The 15,709-nt window shown below is 42.1% G+C and overlaps 2 protein-coding genes across 2 annotated transcripts in view; one reads left to right on the top strand and one right to left on the bottom strand.

Annotated features, from left to right (window-relative positions):
- The window catches only part of LOC134741677 (uncharacterized), a 50,998-nt gene that overhangs the window by 11,380 nt on the left and 23,909 nt on the right, over window positions 1-15,709 (bottom strand). The window lies entirely within an intron of this gene.
- On the top strand, window positions 182-13,782 carry LOC134741682 (peptidyl-prolyl cis-trans isomerase E-like). The gene is made up of 10 exons (XM_063674556.1): window positions 182-347; window positions 1,270-1,332; window positions 1,430-1,591; window positions 2,275-2,406; window positions 3,445-3,521; window positions 4,946-5,035; window positions 5,612-5,767; window positions 6,275-6,402; window positions 12,829-12,935; window positions 13,561-13,782. Exons 1-10 carry the CDS (start codon window positions 225-227, stop codon window positions 13,729-13,731), a joined length of 1,209 nt encoding a protein of 402 aa, XP_063530626.1. The 5' UTR covers window positions 182-224; the 3' UTR covers window positions 13,732-13,782.

Raw genomic sequence — 15,709 nt, 5'->3', positions numbered from 1 at the left:
AGTACTTATGTATTATGTTATTTTCAAACGGAGACGCCTTGTCTGTAATTTGCTGTACATAAAAGTCTGACAGTTTTTGCGGGGGAGGGGAACGTCATATGTATACTCTAAGTTAGCAGCAATGGATATTCATAGCGTAAGTTCTGAGCAACCTAATTGACCCTGAATAATTACTTGTAACTTAGGGTTATATTGCCTATGTATACAGATAGAGTAAATACACGATGCACCCGCTACGCGAGCGCGCGTGTGACGAGGTGCTAGAGAACCCGCTGCTTTCGTCGCCGCCGCCCGAGCCCGTGAAGCCGCGACCGCCGCGCGAGCGCCGCCCACGACAGTTCAAAATTGTAAGCATAACTCCTCGCAGGCCAATCATCACTGATTTCACCATTTTCACCCTTGAAGTTTTAAAGTTCAAATTCTGGGGATTATACTATCGTACGAAGACTTGCTGCTAGTACAGGAGTGGCATTCCGAATTAAAAAAGAAACTTTTGAATTGATCACCATCTTCCACGCGTTATCCCGGCATTTGAGCCTCATGGGAGCCTGGGGTCCGCTTGACAACTGATCCTAAGAATTGACGTTTGACGTAGGCACTAACTTTTACGAAAGCGACTGCCATCTGACCTTCCAACCCAGAGGGGGAACTAGGCCTTGTTACGATTAGTCCGGTTTCCTCACGATATTTTCCTTCACCGAAAAGTCACTGCTAAATATGAAATAATATTTCGTACCTAACAGAACCAGTAAATTAGTAACATAAATATATGTATAGTTAGCAAGATTATGCGTCTCTTTCATCTTACTGTATTACCTACAAACAACTACACGTATGTACCTATCTAGTACCATCATGCCACCATGGTGCCAGCTTAATAGACTTCGCACAGGGCACGGTCGATCTGGCGATTTCATGTTTAGGTGTGGGTGGAAAAACTCACCGGAATGCGATTGCGGAGCGCCTATACAATCTATCCACCATATAATTCACGAGTGCCCAAAACTAATGTACCCTGGTGACCCTCTGGACTTAATAGCGTTTAGTGATAACGCAGCCCAATGGGTGAAGAACCTAGACATTCATTTGTAAATTTATAAACATAATTGTAGAACGACTCATGAATCATAATGCCATACGAATAAATAAATCTAGTACCTACGTAGGTAGGTACCTAAATCGCTAGTCGATTTCGTCGCCGGTTAGAACATGCCTTCATCTCTTCGTTCGTTCTTCCTTTCTTCGTATTTACAACTTGTTCTATTTCAGCCTCCAAAATTCGTTTTGCTTACTGATGACTTCTATGAAAAATGGGTCAACCATCTGAAACAGGTAAGTTGTTAGTTCAATCCCCTATCACTATACGATAATTATTGCAAATACCCCAGTTAACCTTACATAGTTATTCGGTATCGTGGGTGGGTTGCAGCTTCAAATGATGCGGCACATCGTGGACGACCACCCGCCGGAGCTCTTCCCCGACATGTACCTCAAGCCGCGCCGCCTTAACTACTACGCGCAGCAGCTCGAGCACAACATGCGCGTCAACAAGGACCTGCTCAAGAAGATCAACATCATACAGAGGACTGGGGTACTGAAACTAGACAAACACGGGCTAAGATGCGTAGATATATCTGGCTACATAAGAATCGCTATTATTATAGCTTTGCTGATTGCTGTAAATTCGGCTTTTAATATATCTGGCAAAATATCTCATTGACCTTTTCGCCGTCATTGACTTGATATAAAGTCAATACACGCCACGTTTACGCCCAAATTATGGCTTGGCGTTGATGACACTTTATTACTTCATTGATGTGGCGTCGAGAAGGTTAACCTTATGACAATCGCATAAAAATAAATAACAAGGCATCAACCTCCACTAACCCTTTCATAACTCGTTCTCGTTACTTTCGGAGAGAACTCACGTTGTCCTGTGCTCCGTTGTCGAAAACTACCTTTAAGTCGATTTTTATTAGCCTTAACTAAGTATAAAACAATATAAAATCAGTGCCAATCACATGTGTGTTGTGGAAAGTACAAAGCTAAGCAAGTATACGACCGACCGGTGTCTTTAGCTTTTTGAACGCCAAGCAAGAACACTTCAAAGTAACCTTCACACTTTTAGTTTACATTTAAATCGCTTGCACTCGGGACCTAGGCTTGTCAGTGACGTTTTTGTTTGTCATAACGCGTTCAAAAGGTTAAAACGAATGCATCTTGTCTGCCTACATCTACAAGTATTAGTCAATTTACTAACAATAACCGATGCAGGGCTTCGTAGACTGCTGGACGCGGCCAGAGCCCACCAACACGTACAACAAGCTCATGGTGAAGAAGCGACAACGCGACCTCGACGCAGTTCAAAATCAGAACGAATACTTCTACAATAGGCTGCTCATCGCTGTACGTAACGTAACGTAACGTATTCTCGTTAATCTCGTGTTCTTAATTTGCACCTTTATTCTGCATCGGTGTCAACTGTAGCATTAGTTTGTCGATATTGCCATGGAATTGAAAGATTTTAGCATCGACGTCAATCGAAAGTGAAGTCTTGCTGGGTAGACATGTCTTAAAGTGCAGTCCTCCAAATTGCAGAAATGGTACCGGCTATCCACCTATTACAGTATAGGTGGATAGCCTTGGCTAGGGGGCCCCGGCGGCTCAGCGCGCGCCAAAAAAAATTGTTTTATAGGGGCCATAGGGCCAAAATACATAAGTAAATTTTACAAGTAAACTTTTATTGTTTATTTCGATCATTTCTTTAAATTAATGAAATACCGTAAAGGGGGGGCTTTGAAATGTAGGGGCGACTTTGAAATTTCAGTTTTTAAGCCATAATATATTTTATGCAGGATTTTTTACAGTAGGTGACCATCAATATATATTAATCTAACTAGTTACACAAACAGTTTCAGTAAATAATGAATAATGCTAATTTTGTAGCCATTTTAAAACTATCAAAGTAACCCCAAATTTTCCTAAAGGCTCTCCTACTTAAAGGCTCTCCTCACACTTGACACAACGCGGAATCAGCAAAAACCCATAGAAAAAAGCTTTATGTGCACGCAATAAGAGCGAAAAAGACATCGTTCGGCTCGGATCGGCTCGGCCGACCGACGCCTGAAGATTGAAATTAAAATGAACATGCTGTTGCATACAGAATTGGCTGTAAGGGGGCCCCGAGCAGTGCACTGCCTAGGGGCCCCGGCCCCGACATGCTTAATCCGGCCCTTGTATACCTCCTACACCTGAGAAGTTGTATGTGATAAAAGATAATCACATTTCATGCCTGTTGGGTCTCTCGCTACGCTCAAGTCTCTAAATTAAAATCTATTGCTTGCTCGGAACCTCAATTCAGCCTCACAGCAAAATACCACTTTGCATCTTGTTGCACATAATATTATGTTTTTGTTCATATATCCAAAATTTTAATTTTTATAGCGATCAGAACAGCCGACGACAAAACAATTTGATGAAATGTGGAAAGATACGAAGCAAAAACTGATCCTTGGGGCATCGTAAGTTTTTCACGGTTCTTGTCCTTTAAGAGAAAAGGGTCACGTGGCCGTTTCTCCATACAAACGTAGTCCTCATTTTCCTCCTGAATATTAACATTATAATAGTTATTTGTTATACAAGGGTGCAAAGTTGTATTTTACCCGCCAGTGTGGAATTGAAACACGAGCAAGCGAAAGGATTCTATAGTTGAACCACGAGCGAAGTGAGACACACGAGAAGTAAAATACATTTGTACCCTTGTGTAACACAAAACTTTTCACCTCACTATAGCGAGATAGCGAGCGAGGAAAGTGCAACATACAAAAAAACACCTCATAAAAAATAAGTATATTTGTACACATTATAATCATCATCAGGTTAATTATAATCATCATCAATATAGTATAACATTATGTAACAATGTTGTTGACAATGTTGACATTTCTGACTCAACTTGTGCGTTCAGAATTATATTCAACATCATTATTCTATGATTATTAACTTGAACCAATAACTGACATATTGAAATTGTATTTAATTATATCTATCGTACATTTAAGTCTAATCTTAAAGCACTTGGAAATATGACGTGTAAAAAATTGTACTGTTTTTACCAATAAATAATCTGAATCTGAATCTGAATTATTAAATAAGTTTTTTTCAAAAATTTCATTTTTGGTACGAGCTTTTATCGCTGACTGTATCTACTTTTTTTCCACAGGCAACTAATACTCATCGAGACAATTCTAAAAACCCCAAACACAATTAGGTTGCGTTGTTTTATCACAGAGTTCCTATGACCACCTCCTGTCTTCATCATCAGATAAGCTCGATGTACCATAATATTGCATTTTCACCCGACTTACATGCGTATGCAAATTTTCAGCTTCATCGGAAACCGGAAAGATGGTTAAATTAGTTACCTTAGATTCCATTACATAGTTAGTTGATTATATCATGAAGTTTCAGTTCATATCTTCTGGCTCCATCATCAGATCAGTTCGACAGTACCATATTATTGTATTGTCATCAGAACTACATACAGCTGCCAATTTTCATGACGCTACGATCCTTGAAGATGGTTAAATTAGTTAGGTACCTTAGATTCCATTACATAGTTAGTTACATACAGGTCGACCTAATAAACGCGTGTTAAAAACAAATGTTTCTTATGGAATTTTAAGGTTATAAAACTTAAAATCATTACACAAAGCTAAATTTAGTATTTTTTATTAAATTCTCAAATTATTTATTTAATGATAATTAATATCGAACGAACCATTATTATGAGCGTTTTAGGTTTTGTTATCTGTCAAAAGCTACTTAAACACGCTCTAACGCGGGTTTGTCCAATGGCCAAGGACGCCCTGTATATTTGCCGCTTGCTTAACAAATAACTATTCCATCCTAATTATCCTAAAGTAATAAGTCAGTATCATTTCAGATTACCGTTTATATTGTTCAAGACTGAAAAAATTGATCGCGGTGTCCACGATCCCGCTTTTGACAAGCCTATGCATATATTTCGAAGCAAGTAAGTTTACTACTTATACTGAAACGACTGATCATAGTATTTTGTGCATAAAGTGAGTCGGCCGCGACTTAATGTCGGATACGGCCGATACGGGAACGCCTACTTGCCATCTCATCTCCATCCTAACCCGTGGCCGACCAGACCGAAGCCCTCCTACGCGTATACATACAATGCGTCTGGCCAACTTTATCGTAACACCTGCAAAAGAGTATTTAAGACCAAGTTCGGCCTGGCCAACCACATTAGAACAGGCGTAATCCATAATTGCTGCGGTCGCCGTCATCGAAATCGATGAGGAGGACTATATGTCCTCGCCTCACTTCACGTTCTTACAACGTCAAAACGAATTTACCATTTCACCCTCACCCAAATTACTGAAACAAGAATACAGATACAGATACAGTCGTCATCAGATAAAGCAAAGCGATCAACTTCTCTATTGTCAAGGCGGTAGAGTGTGAGGCGGTATGTTTAAATATTTTTGAGTATCTTGACCGCTCCGATACATCTGTATATACAATACGAAAATGAAACGCCAGTACTTTGATTAACGTGTAAATTATTGTTGATATGAAGGGTGGCTCTGGACATACGGGTGGTGGGTGGCTCTAAGATTGGCAAGGTGGTGATCGAGCTGTTCTCGGACATAGTGCCGCGGACGTGCCAGCTGTTTCTAAGCCTCGTGAAAGGTGACAAGCGCGGCTACGCTTACACGGGCTGTAGGATCTTCAGGTAGTATACATATACATATTATAATTATTGAAAATATCAAATGGGTTAGAATTCATGTGCACCTTGCACACACAATAACCTAACCACTGCCTGACAAAAACGTAGTTCAAGATGATTCAAATTAAATTTTATAAACCTTAATAATCGTTTACCGTAAGCATTTAAAACACTATACCTATATAAATGTCTACAAATTGACTGTTACAGGCAACTGTGTAGTTTAATTAACAGTTTTACTGTCCGTGCATTATATGTAATGCACCGTCAAACTACTCTATCACGTCTACCGCGTTTACTATTTTATTAGATAGCTCTGTAAGCTTATGCATCACATAAATATAAGTACCTATAATGCACGGACGTATCGACCCATGTCATTGTTGACAGCGAGGGACAGTAAAAGTGTTAACGAATTTCAGAACACGGCCTAGTAGGGGTCAGATTTTCCTACAGCTATTATTTCCGCACTATTCATTCCTTCCTTTACTTATACTCTGGGCCAATCAGGATCGTGCCTGAGCTGTACTGCCGGGGAGGCGACGTGGAGAAGGACAACGGCTACGGCTCCTTCCTACCCGACGGCGACACCGAGCTCTCCGCCCCCGAGAACTTTGAGCTGAAGCACTCCGTGCCAGGTCCGTGCGCACCAAACCCTATAACGGAAAACCCAAGACCAAACAAACATTACAGTCGGAAGCTTAGCACTGCAATAAAACTAGAAACTCGGTGTTGTGTTCCTGCCGGTGAGTAAGGTTGCCAGAGCTCAACGAAGGTGCGGGTGTTAGGGTCGGCAACGCGCATATAACACCTCTGGAGTTGCAGGCGTCCATAGGCAACGGAAACTGCTTACCATTGAAATGTACGTAAAGGGCGATATAAAGAAACACGATGTTACTTCAATGGCGGTTTATTCTTAACTAAAAACATGGTCAAGCGCGAGCGGCCTACCCACATACTTATGTTTATACTTCATTGATTATGCTTACCTACATGTAGTATTGTGATATACTACACTACTTCCCCCCTTACCGATAGGTTCGATCTTGTACGTACCTGATTCCCTATTGTATGTGGTTGCACGGGGGTAGGTACTTAGTTAAGCGTAACTAGGTCAGGCGAGCAACAGCTGTGAGATGACTCATATCGGACGCTATAAGTAAGAAGGAATGTGGTGTTTACATAATTAGGCGTTAATTCTTATTGACTAAAGTTATGACAAACGCAAAATTGTTTAGCGGTTAAATCTCAAAATTGCTAGGAGTAAGTAGTTAAAGTGAGCACTTGTACAGTACCTATTTACTCTCCTCTTAAACCTAAGTAGGTACAATAAAGAAAAAGAAAGTATGGTGACTTAAAACTAGTGCTTATTATTAACAATGGAAAGGTATCATTGTTTAACTCTTATGGGACACTGTTATACTTACATATAGTAGGTACTAACTGCTTTAATAAAATTTAAATTTAATTGTTTTAATTTTGATGATGCGAGTTGTAACACAAACCAAATTGTACTCTATTTGTTAGGCTATAGGTTCTAATTTCTCTGACAATTTTCTTGTAGTTAAGGTCAAGCTAGGATGTCCTTGCGGTATATACATAATATATCTGTTTATAATAAGGAACAACAAAAAAAAGGTTATTGTTCGCATGTTTACGGATACACGTCTTCAAAACCGTAACGCGTAACAGGCATGTGAGCGCGCATCGGTCTGGGGCTGGTGGCGGGTGCGGGACAGCCAGTCGCCGCCAGGGGGGCTACGTGCACGTCTGGGGTCACGCCGTCGTTGCGTGCCTCGCGCCGGTGGCTAGGCTCGTCCGTCGGCGCCGTGCCATAATCGTGGCGTGCGCGCAATTGATTTGTGTGCCGAGATATCATGCCTTCCTCTGTCTGTGCTTTAAAATTGTTGTTACCTACTGCCTGTACAATTTTAGCCTCAATCCACTTATGGCCCTTACGGAAGTCTCTAGCCCACACTAAATCCCCGACTTCGATTGACCTTCTGTTCTGGGGTCCACGAGCTATTTTTGTTTGCTTATTTTTTTCTATGGTGTCAAACAAACCGGTTTTGAGTAAGTCAAGTCTTGTTTTTAATTGACGCCCTAGCAACAATGCAGCTGGTGAGTCGTCGGTGGTGCAATGTTTAGTGTTTCTGTAATCTAACAAAAAGCGTTGTAAAAATTGATTAGGGTTAGTGTTTTCCTTCGTTGCTTTTTTTAAACATTTTTTTATTGTGCGCACAGCTATTTCTGCCTCCCCATTAGACGGTGGGTGGTAAGGAGCTGACGTGACGTGTGTGATCCCATTTGACATTAAGAATCTTGCGAATTGTTCACTACTAAATGGGGGTCCATTGTCTGAGACTAATTTGGACGGAATCCCAAATCTAGCAAATAGCTCCCTTAACTTATCTGTAGTTGCATCGGCCGTTGTGGAAGTCATTGGGAACACTTCTATCCATTTTGAATAACTATCTACGACTATTAGATATGTTTTCGAATTGTATGACAAAAAATCTATGTGTATTCTATCGAATGCCTTTTTTGACGTAGTCCAAGGCACTATGGCTACTCGCGGGGGTGCATCTGCTGTCTCTGCACAGACGCGGCATGAGTTGCACAGCTGCTCGATGTCCAGGTCTATCCTAGGCCACCAGACATAGCTCCGCGCGATACTCTTACACTTGACAATGCCCAGGTGTCCGCCGTGCACCTCGGCCAGCACTGCTGCCTGCAGCGCCGCCGGCACCACAACGCGAGAACCCCATATGAGGCACCCACCTTCTATGTTGAGCTCATCTCGTCTTCTATAATAAGGGAGCAGGTCTGCTACCACTCCTGTCTTCGGCCAACCTGATTTGACGTACTGTAGCACTACATTGAGTGCTTTATCGGCGGCAGTTTCTCTTTTAACGTCGAGCGCGCGAATCGGGAAATTATTTTCTATAAACTGTACAAAGCTGCAATCATCGCTGGCGTCGCTTTGATCAACTAAGGGTAATGGTAAGCGAGATAGTCCATCTGCTATATTGTCTGCTGATTTTACGTACTCAATATCGTACTGGTAGCCCGACAACAGTAGCGCCCACCTGATGAGCCGCCCGGCAGCGGTGGCTGGAATGTCTGCTTTTGACCCAAAAATGCTTACCAGCGGACGATGATCTGTGCGCAGGGTGAACCGCCGACCATATAAGTATGTATGAAATTTTTTTATGCCAAAGACGATACTAAGTGCTTCGCGGTGAATCTGGCTATAATTACGCTCGGCCGCATTAAGCGCGCGCGATGCATATGCGATGGGCCGTTCACCCTCTGCCGTTCGGTGAAGTATGACGGCGCCAACCCCCGCCTGGCTCCCGTCACAACATAGAATCAGTGGCAACCGCTCACTGTAATGAGTTAATACTGGACTATTCGTTAGTGCGACTTTGATTTTGTTGAAGGCTTCTTTTTCCGTTTGGCCCCACTCCCACGTCTGTCCCTTTTTTAACAGTCGGTATAAGGGCGTCAAAATGTCTGTGAATCCTTTAATGAATTTTGCATAAAAATTGACCATGCCCAAGAAGGATTTTAGTGTAGACGTGTTTTCGGGTGCCGGAGCCTCCAATATGGGCTTAATTTTATCATTGTCCATTCTTACCCCATTTTCAGAAATAATGAAGCCCAAATACTTAACTTCTTTGGCGAAAAAGGTGCATTTCTCTTTACGCAATGTTAACCCCGCGGCTTCAAAGCGATTTAGGACACTTTTTAAATTTTTTATGTGATCGGTTTCACTGTTTCCCGTAATCAAAACGTCATCCTGATAAACTGTCACATTGGGGATTCCGGCAACTACCTGTTCTATGACGCGCTGAAATATTGACGCTGCCGACGCTACCCCATATACTAGTCTGTTATACATGTACAAACCGCGATGTGTGTTTACTACCGTGTATTTTTTTGAATCTTCGCTGAGTTCAATTTGCATATATGCTTCCTTCAAATCCAATTTAGAAAATAGTTTTCCCCCATTAAGATTATTAAATAGCTGTTCGGCCCGCGGAAGTGGATATCTGTCTACTTCTAACACGGGATTGAGGGTGGACTTATAATCCCCGCAAATTCTGAGGCTACCATTGTTTTTGACAACAACAACTAAGCATGAAGCCCAGTCAGAGGAAGGAATCGGCGTAATTATACCTGCTCGCTCCATGCGTTCTAGTTCGGCGTCGACGGGCGCGCGCAGTGCTAGCGGTAGAGGGCGCGCGCGTCGGAACACGGGCTGCGCGTCCGGTCGCACGCGCAGCATCGCGCGCGCGCTCACATGCCTTCCCAGGGACTCGTTGAATACGCGGGGATGTTCGCGCATCAATGCTGACGTATCTAACACTTCACTGCACTTGTTATTACTTTTGTCGATTTTTAACACTGAGTCTGTGACGATGATGTTCATGCCTAACGGTTTGATCCACTCCCGACCTAGTAACGGCACCCCGCCGTTCACGATGATATGTAGGTTTAGTTCTTGTCTCGTATTTAAATACTCCACGTTTACACGTATGAATCCGAGAGACTGGATTAGTACACGATTGTATCCGCGTAATTTTGAATCGTCTTTATGTAATGTGTGGCGTCCGAACAATTTTTTGTACATATTTTCGTTAATACAAGCAACCGGCGAACCCGTGTCAACATGCATGTGTAGCTTCTTCCCGTCGACAATGACCTCGGCAATTACCGGCTCCCGTCCTGTCAGTTCCACATGGTACAGGCCCTCGAAGTCGCCAGTCTGGCCAGGCTCCCAGTCCTCATCTGGATTGCTATATGTGCCGTTATCTTGTCCCCAATCATTTGCTGTGTCGGTGTTCGTAGTATAATTCATCTCACGAATGTTGGGACACACTCTTTTTATATGGCCTTTTTTTAAACATATTTTACAAACGTACTCCTTGAACTTGCATATGGTTTGGTCGTGACCTTGGTCACCACAACAGCCACACTGTTGCCGTGGTTGTCGTGGGCCCCACGAGCTCCGGGTCGGCCGCGCCGCAGCGCCCGCAGCGCCCGCGCCGCGCCCCCGGCCGGCCGTGGCGGCCGCCGCGCCGCCCCGCCGAGCGAAGCGCGCGCCGCTGCTGGTGCCGCGCCCGTGTCCCGGCGCCGGCGCCGCATATACCGCATGAAGGTCGTGTTCTTTAAAGCTAGACGGTTTTTTTTCTACAACATTTGCGGCGTTTTTGGCAGCGGCCTCCAACGATACCGCCATTTTGTAGGCCTTTTTAAAGTCTAAGTCGTTTTCTTCACAAAACAAACGTTGACGAGTTGTTTCGTCTTTTAGGCCACATATGAACTGGTCCCTCAGGTTATCATCTAAAGTAGTTTTGAAATCGCACGTTGTTGCTAGGTGCTTTAACGAGGCGGCAAACTGGGCAACCGATTCACCTTCGGTTTGTTTTGTTATGCGAAACTTGTACCGCTCGGCGAGATAAGATGGCTTCGGCTGAATGTGCGACGCGACTACCGCGATCAAGTCGTTGAATTTAAGGTCCTTAGGTTTCTTTGGACTGCAAAGATCTACCATTAGTTCGTATGTGGCAGTGCCTACACATGCTATCAGTGTAGGGACCTTCTTCGCGTCATCTACACCATTTGCTATAAAGTATTGTTCCACGATCTCACAATATGTTGACCACTTTCCTTCATTAATGTCGAATGCTTTTAATTTTCCCACAGACATAATCTTTCACTTGCACTATATATCCACTTCACAAAATGACTTGTAGGTTCGCGACTGCGCCAAATGAAATGTACGTAAAGGGCGATATAAAGAAACACGATGTTACTTCAATGGCGGTTTATTCTTAACTAAAAACATGGTCAAGCGCGAGCGGCCTACCCACATACTTATGTTTATACTTCATTGATTATGCTTACCTACATGTAGTATTGTGATATACTACAACCATCAGGCGGGCCGTATGATTGTTTGCCACCGACATAGTATTTAAAAAACACGGAGGCCAATTGACGGGTAAATCCAACTGTCAGATTTTGCGATTCTGGTATTAAGAACCACTCCCACTCCCAACTCGCAAAATTGCATCTAAACACACAAAATTTCATCTAAATGGGTTTCAGCAAATCAAATTTGACGATATACCGATAGCAGCGCCACCTACCGGGTCCAACCATGGTACCATCCACTAATACTACTACTACTAAAACCTTCTCCAGAATACACTTCTCTGAAAACCGCATCAAAACTGTTGATACCCATAAAAAATGTACCTAGCTATACTTCTTGTACCTACACAGTTTGAACAATAAATGTTTCTGATTTCTGATTTCAAAATCCGTTCAGTCAAACGCGAGATAATCGCGAACAAACATACACTTTGACACCAAAATGTACATGCTCGAATTAGCCTCTAGGTGTAAGAGATGAGTACAAATGTAAGGATAAGGAACAATGCTTTACCATCGTATGCCATCTTCTTCTTCTTCTTCTTCTTTGACTGAGGATCGTGACCAAGAACTATATCCCTCCATTTAACGCGATCAAGGGCTATGTGGGCTGCCCTCTGCATGGAACCACATGCTTGTCTAATGGAATCCGACCATCTTGCCGGGGCTCTTCCTCTAGCGCGCTTGCCTTTAACTTGCCCCAGTATGATGTCACGTTCGAGGCTGTGGTGTGGCGATCGCATTATGTGCCCAAAGAATCCCATACGCTATACGTATATGCATACGTATACGTATGCCATACGCTATTTTATAATGGGAGATTCCTAACTATTCCCATTTCGTAAGTTCATCTGCGTAAAAATACCTAAATAAAAAAATCGGTTCGGTCAAACGCGAGATAACCGCGAACAAACATACATACAAACATACGGGTCGAACTGAGAACCTCTTTTTTTTTTGAAGTCGGATAAAAACTTTCTTAATGGACCTCAACCAGCTTATTGCATAGCATATGAGCAGGTTGTGCGATGCTTGTCGTTGTCAATAGGTAAAATAAATGGAAAGATCTGTTTTATTTTTATACACATAATACCTACCTGTAGATGAATTTGTATTTACAGGTGTGGTGTCCATGGTCGTTACTCCGGGTAACGAGGTGACCGGCCAGTTCAACATTGTTTTTAAGCCATTGCCGCAGTTGGATGGAAAGCATGTGGTGTTCGGAAGAGTAAGTTTTAACAAGTTAAAACATTTTGTCTAGGTACCTAATAGGCTCTTTCTTTCTCTATACATTGGGCGATATAAAGAAACACCATGTGACTTTAATGGCGGTTAAATAGCAACTAAAACAGTCGTCAAGCGCAAGCTGCACATCTACATGTTTATATCTTATATATAGCTTATTAGAGCATTAGTTATACTTATATTTATTTTCTAAATTAAATTAAGTAGGTATTAAGATATAGGTAGGTACTACACGCCGGTCAAAAGCTTCAAAGTGAGAATTAATGTAATCTAAGATAAGAAAGACTAGGATTGGTAATAAAGTAATAAAGTTAACGTCCTAAAATTTAATATTGAGTAGAAACCGCTCGAAGCAGTCTTACCATAACAGCGGTCGCTTTTTATTCATTTTCGCATCCACCAACGCCTACTACTGAACATCCATCGTATAAAAAAAATGGAACCACGACACGCAATCAGCCTGTAGCAGCAAATCCCAAATAAACAGGACAAACAGGCTAAGCAAGCCTAAGTAAAATTAAAATTGAGCCGCACAGCAGCGTATAAAATACAAAAGAGTATCAAGTACCTACGTTATAAATGTATTAGGAAAAACTTGTCATATTTAGATAGTAGCAGGCCCGACGCAGTTCCTGGAGCGGATCAGCGCGCTGGGCTTGCCGCTGGGCACCACCACGTCGGACTGCGTCGTTCACGCCTGCGGCTGCTACTCGCGCAGGGGGCAGTACCGTGCCGGCGCGACCAACACCAGGACCTTCCCACCGAGGCGGAAGAAGTGAACACCATATTGTTTGAAACGCTTTGGATTAATAAAACAGGCTTATGCTAAACTGATAAACTTTCTCAATTTGTATACATTATTTATTTTTTATTTATTTAAACTTTATTGCACAAACAAAGAGAAATGTACAAATGGCGGACTTAATGCCAAGAGGCATTCTCTACCAGTCAACCATTAGGTCAAACAGAGACATAAATGTAGGTGCAGGAGAGATTCATAAATTATAACGAGAAATTGAACCAAAAGAGTCAAATATTATATATATACACACAATGATATATTGCTTGGGACATTTGACAAACACTCGCCATTGAAACCTACGCGCGTTAAACACTTTCCTGCACCGTGGCTCACGCCGGAAATCAAGCTGCTGATGGCCAAGCGAGATCGAGCTAGAGTAAAATTCCGACAAAATCCCTCGGATAGTAATCGCCAGAAGTGTATGTCATTACGTAACCGCTGCAACAAGGTCTGTAGGGAGTCAAAGCGCCGCTACATCCACCAATCCATTCAGGAATGTCCCCCTGCTAAGTTGTAGAAGTTTTTAAAAACACTTGTGGTTGGCAAAACTCAATCGTTTGGTTCTAGTTTTCTTGACGTAAATGGTATAAACCATTTTTTTTGTACTTCTCCGGTTACTCTTGACCCCTTAACTCTCTACCCTATCGATTCTTGCTGCTACTACAACCAACTCTAATTTAGCTCCCTTTGATGTAGGCTATATTTCTTCGCAAGAGACACTTAAAATACTGAAATCTATTAAAACGAAAGCTGTCGGTGACAATAACCTCAGTGTGGATATGCTTATGCTCGTGGCGGATTTCATCTCACCCATCATCTCCAACATCATTAATTTTTCCCTATCCACTAGCACGTTTCCGGCATCCTGGAAGTATGCCCATGTCATTCCTCTCCCAAAAACCTCCAATCCTGCATCTTTCTCCCAATACCGTCCTATATCCATTATGCCAATATTATCTAAAATTATTGAACATTATGTTAACCATCGACATTTCGCCCCGGGCATAGCACAGTTACCGCTTTGGTTAAAGTCACCGACGACATTCGGTTTAAAATTTATTGCACAATTAAAAAAATATACAAATAGTGGACGTTATTTATCTCTATAAGTACCTCAAATAGACGGTTTACTAGACTGTATCGATTAGATTGTATATGTATAATAACAAGCAAAGAAAATTAGGTCATTTTTGTAAGACTGTATACGTAATTGTACGTGCATGTATGTACACAATTTCTGTTAATTTCACTGATGCTTTCTGACGGTGTCATGCATTGCCAGTCTGTGAGTCACTCGTATCTTATGGGCTTAATTAATTTAGCGAAAGGGAAATAAAGGAATAATACCCTCAAACCCTCATCCTTACAATAGGTACCCTTATTTATTAAGGATAATGGTGGAAATATTCGCTGTCAACGGGTAAGTCTCGGTCTCGGTAGTTCAATTGGTATAAAGCGGAGACTAGAGCTAGTATCCCGGAGTCGCGAAATCGAGTCTCGCACGAGACAGTGAATATTTTCATTTTTCCTTTATTTCTAAACATCGTGGCATCGTTTGCAGACCTGTCTGCTTAATGGACAATTGGGAAATGGGCATTTCTATTTAGTTGGACCAACAATTTTTGTGCTAGAATTGGGATTTTTTATATTATTTCTACTCAGAATCACGAGCTTATTCCATCCTTACTAAGAAAAAAGTGTCCCCCCAAAATGTTTGGTCCGTTTGGTTACGGTTTTCAATACAACCTACTATTGCCGTAACAAAACCGAGATTTTTTTTTTTTTAAACTGGGTACCCTTTCTTCTCGTATATGGATCGAAAGAGCTCGTGATTCGGAGTGGAAAAAATATAAGAATTCCAAAATATAAAATGCAAGTTACAACCAGGAATGTGAAACTCCTCGCTTCGGGCAAACTCGGCTCCGTTCGGCTCAGCATTGCTCCGAGTAATCATT

Source organism: Cydia strobilella, chromosome 5 (assembly GCF_947568885.1).
Source record: "Cydia strobilella chromosome 5, ilCydStro3.1, whole genome shotgun sequence".
In the NCBI taxonomy this organism is placed as follows: domain Eukaryota; kingdom Metazoa; phylum Arthropoda; class Insecta; order Lepidoptera; family Tortricidae; genus Cydia; species Cydia strobilella.
This window is presented reverse-complemented; position numbering and strand designations above follow the sequence as displayed.

Excerpts from the sequence above, each read along its gene's own strand:
- LOC134741682 (XM_063674556.1), top strand. The coding sequence starts at position 225 with ATGCACCCGCTACGCGAGCGCGCGTGTGACGAGGTGCTAGAGAACCCG. Across the intron at positions 1,333-1,429 it reads GGGTCAACCATCTGAAACAG|CTTCAAATGATGCGGCACAT; the intron begins GTAAGTTGTTAG and ends GGTGGGTTGCAG. Across the intron at positions 5,036-5,611 it reads ATGCATATATTTCGAAGCAA|GGTGGCTCTGGACATACGGG; the intron begins GTAAGTTTACTA and ends GTTGATATGAAG.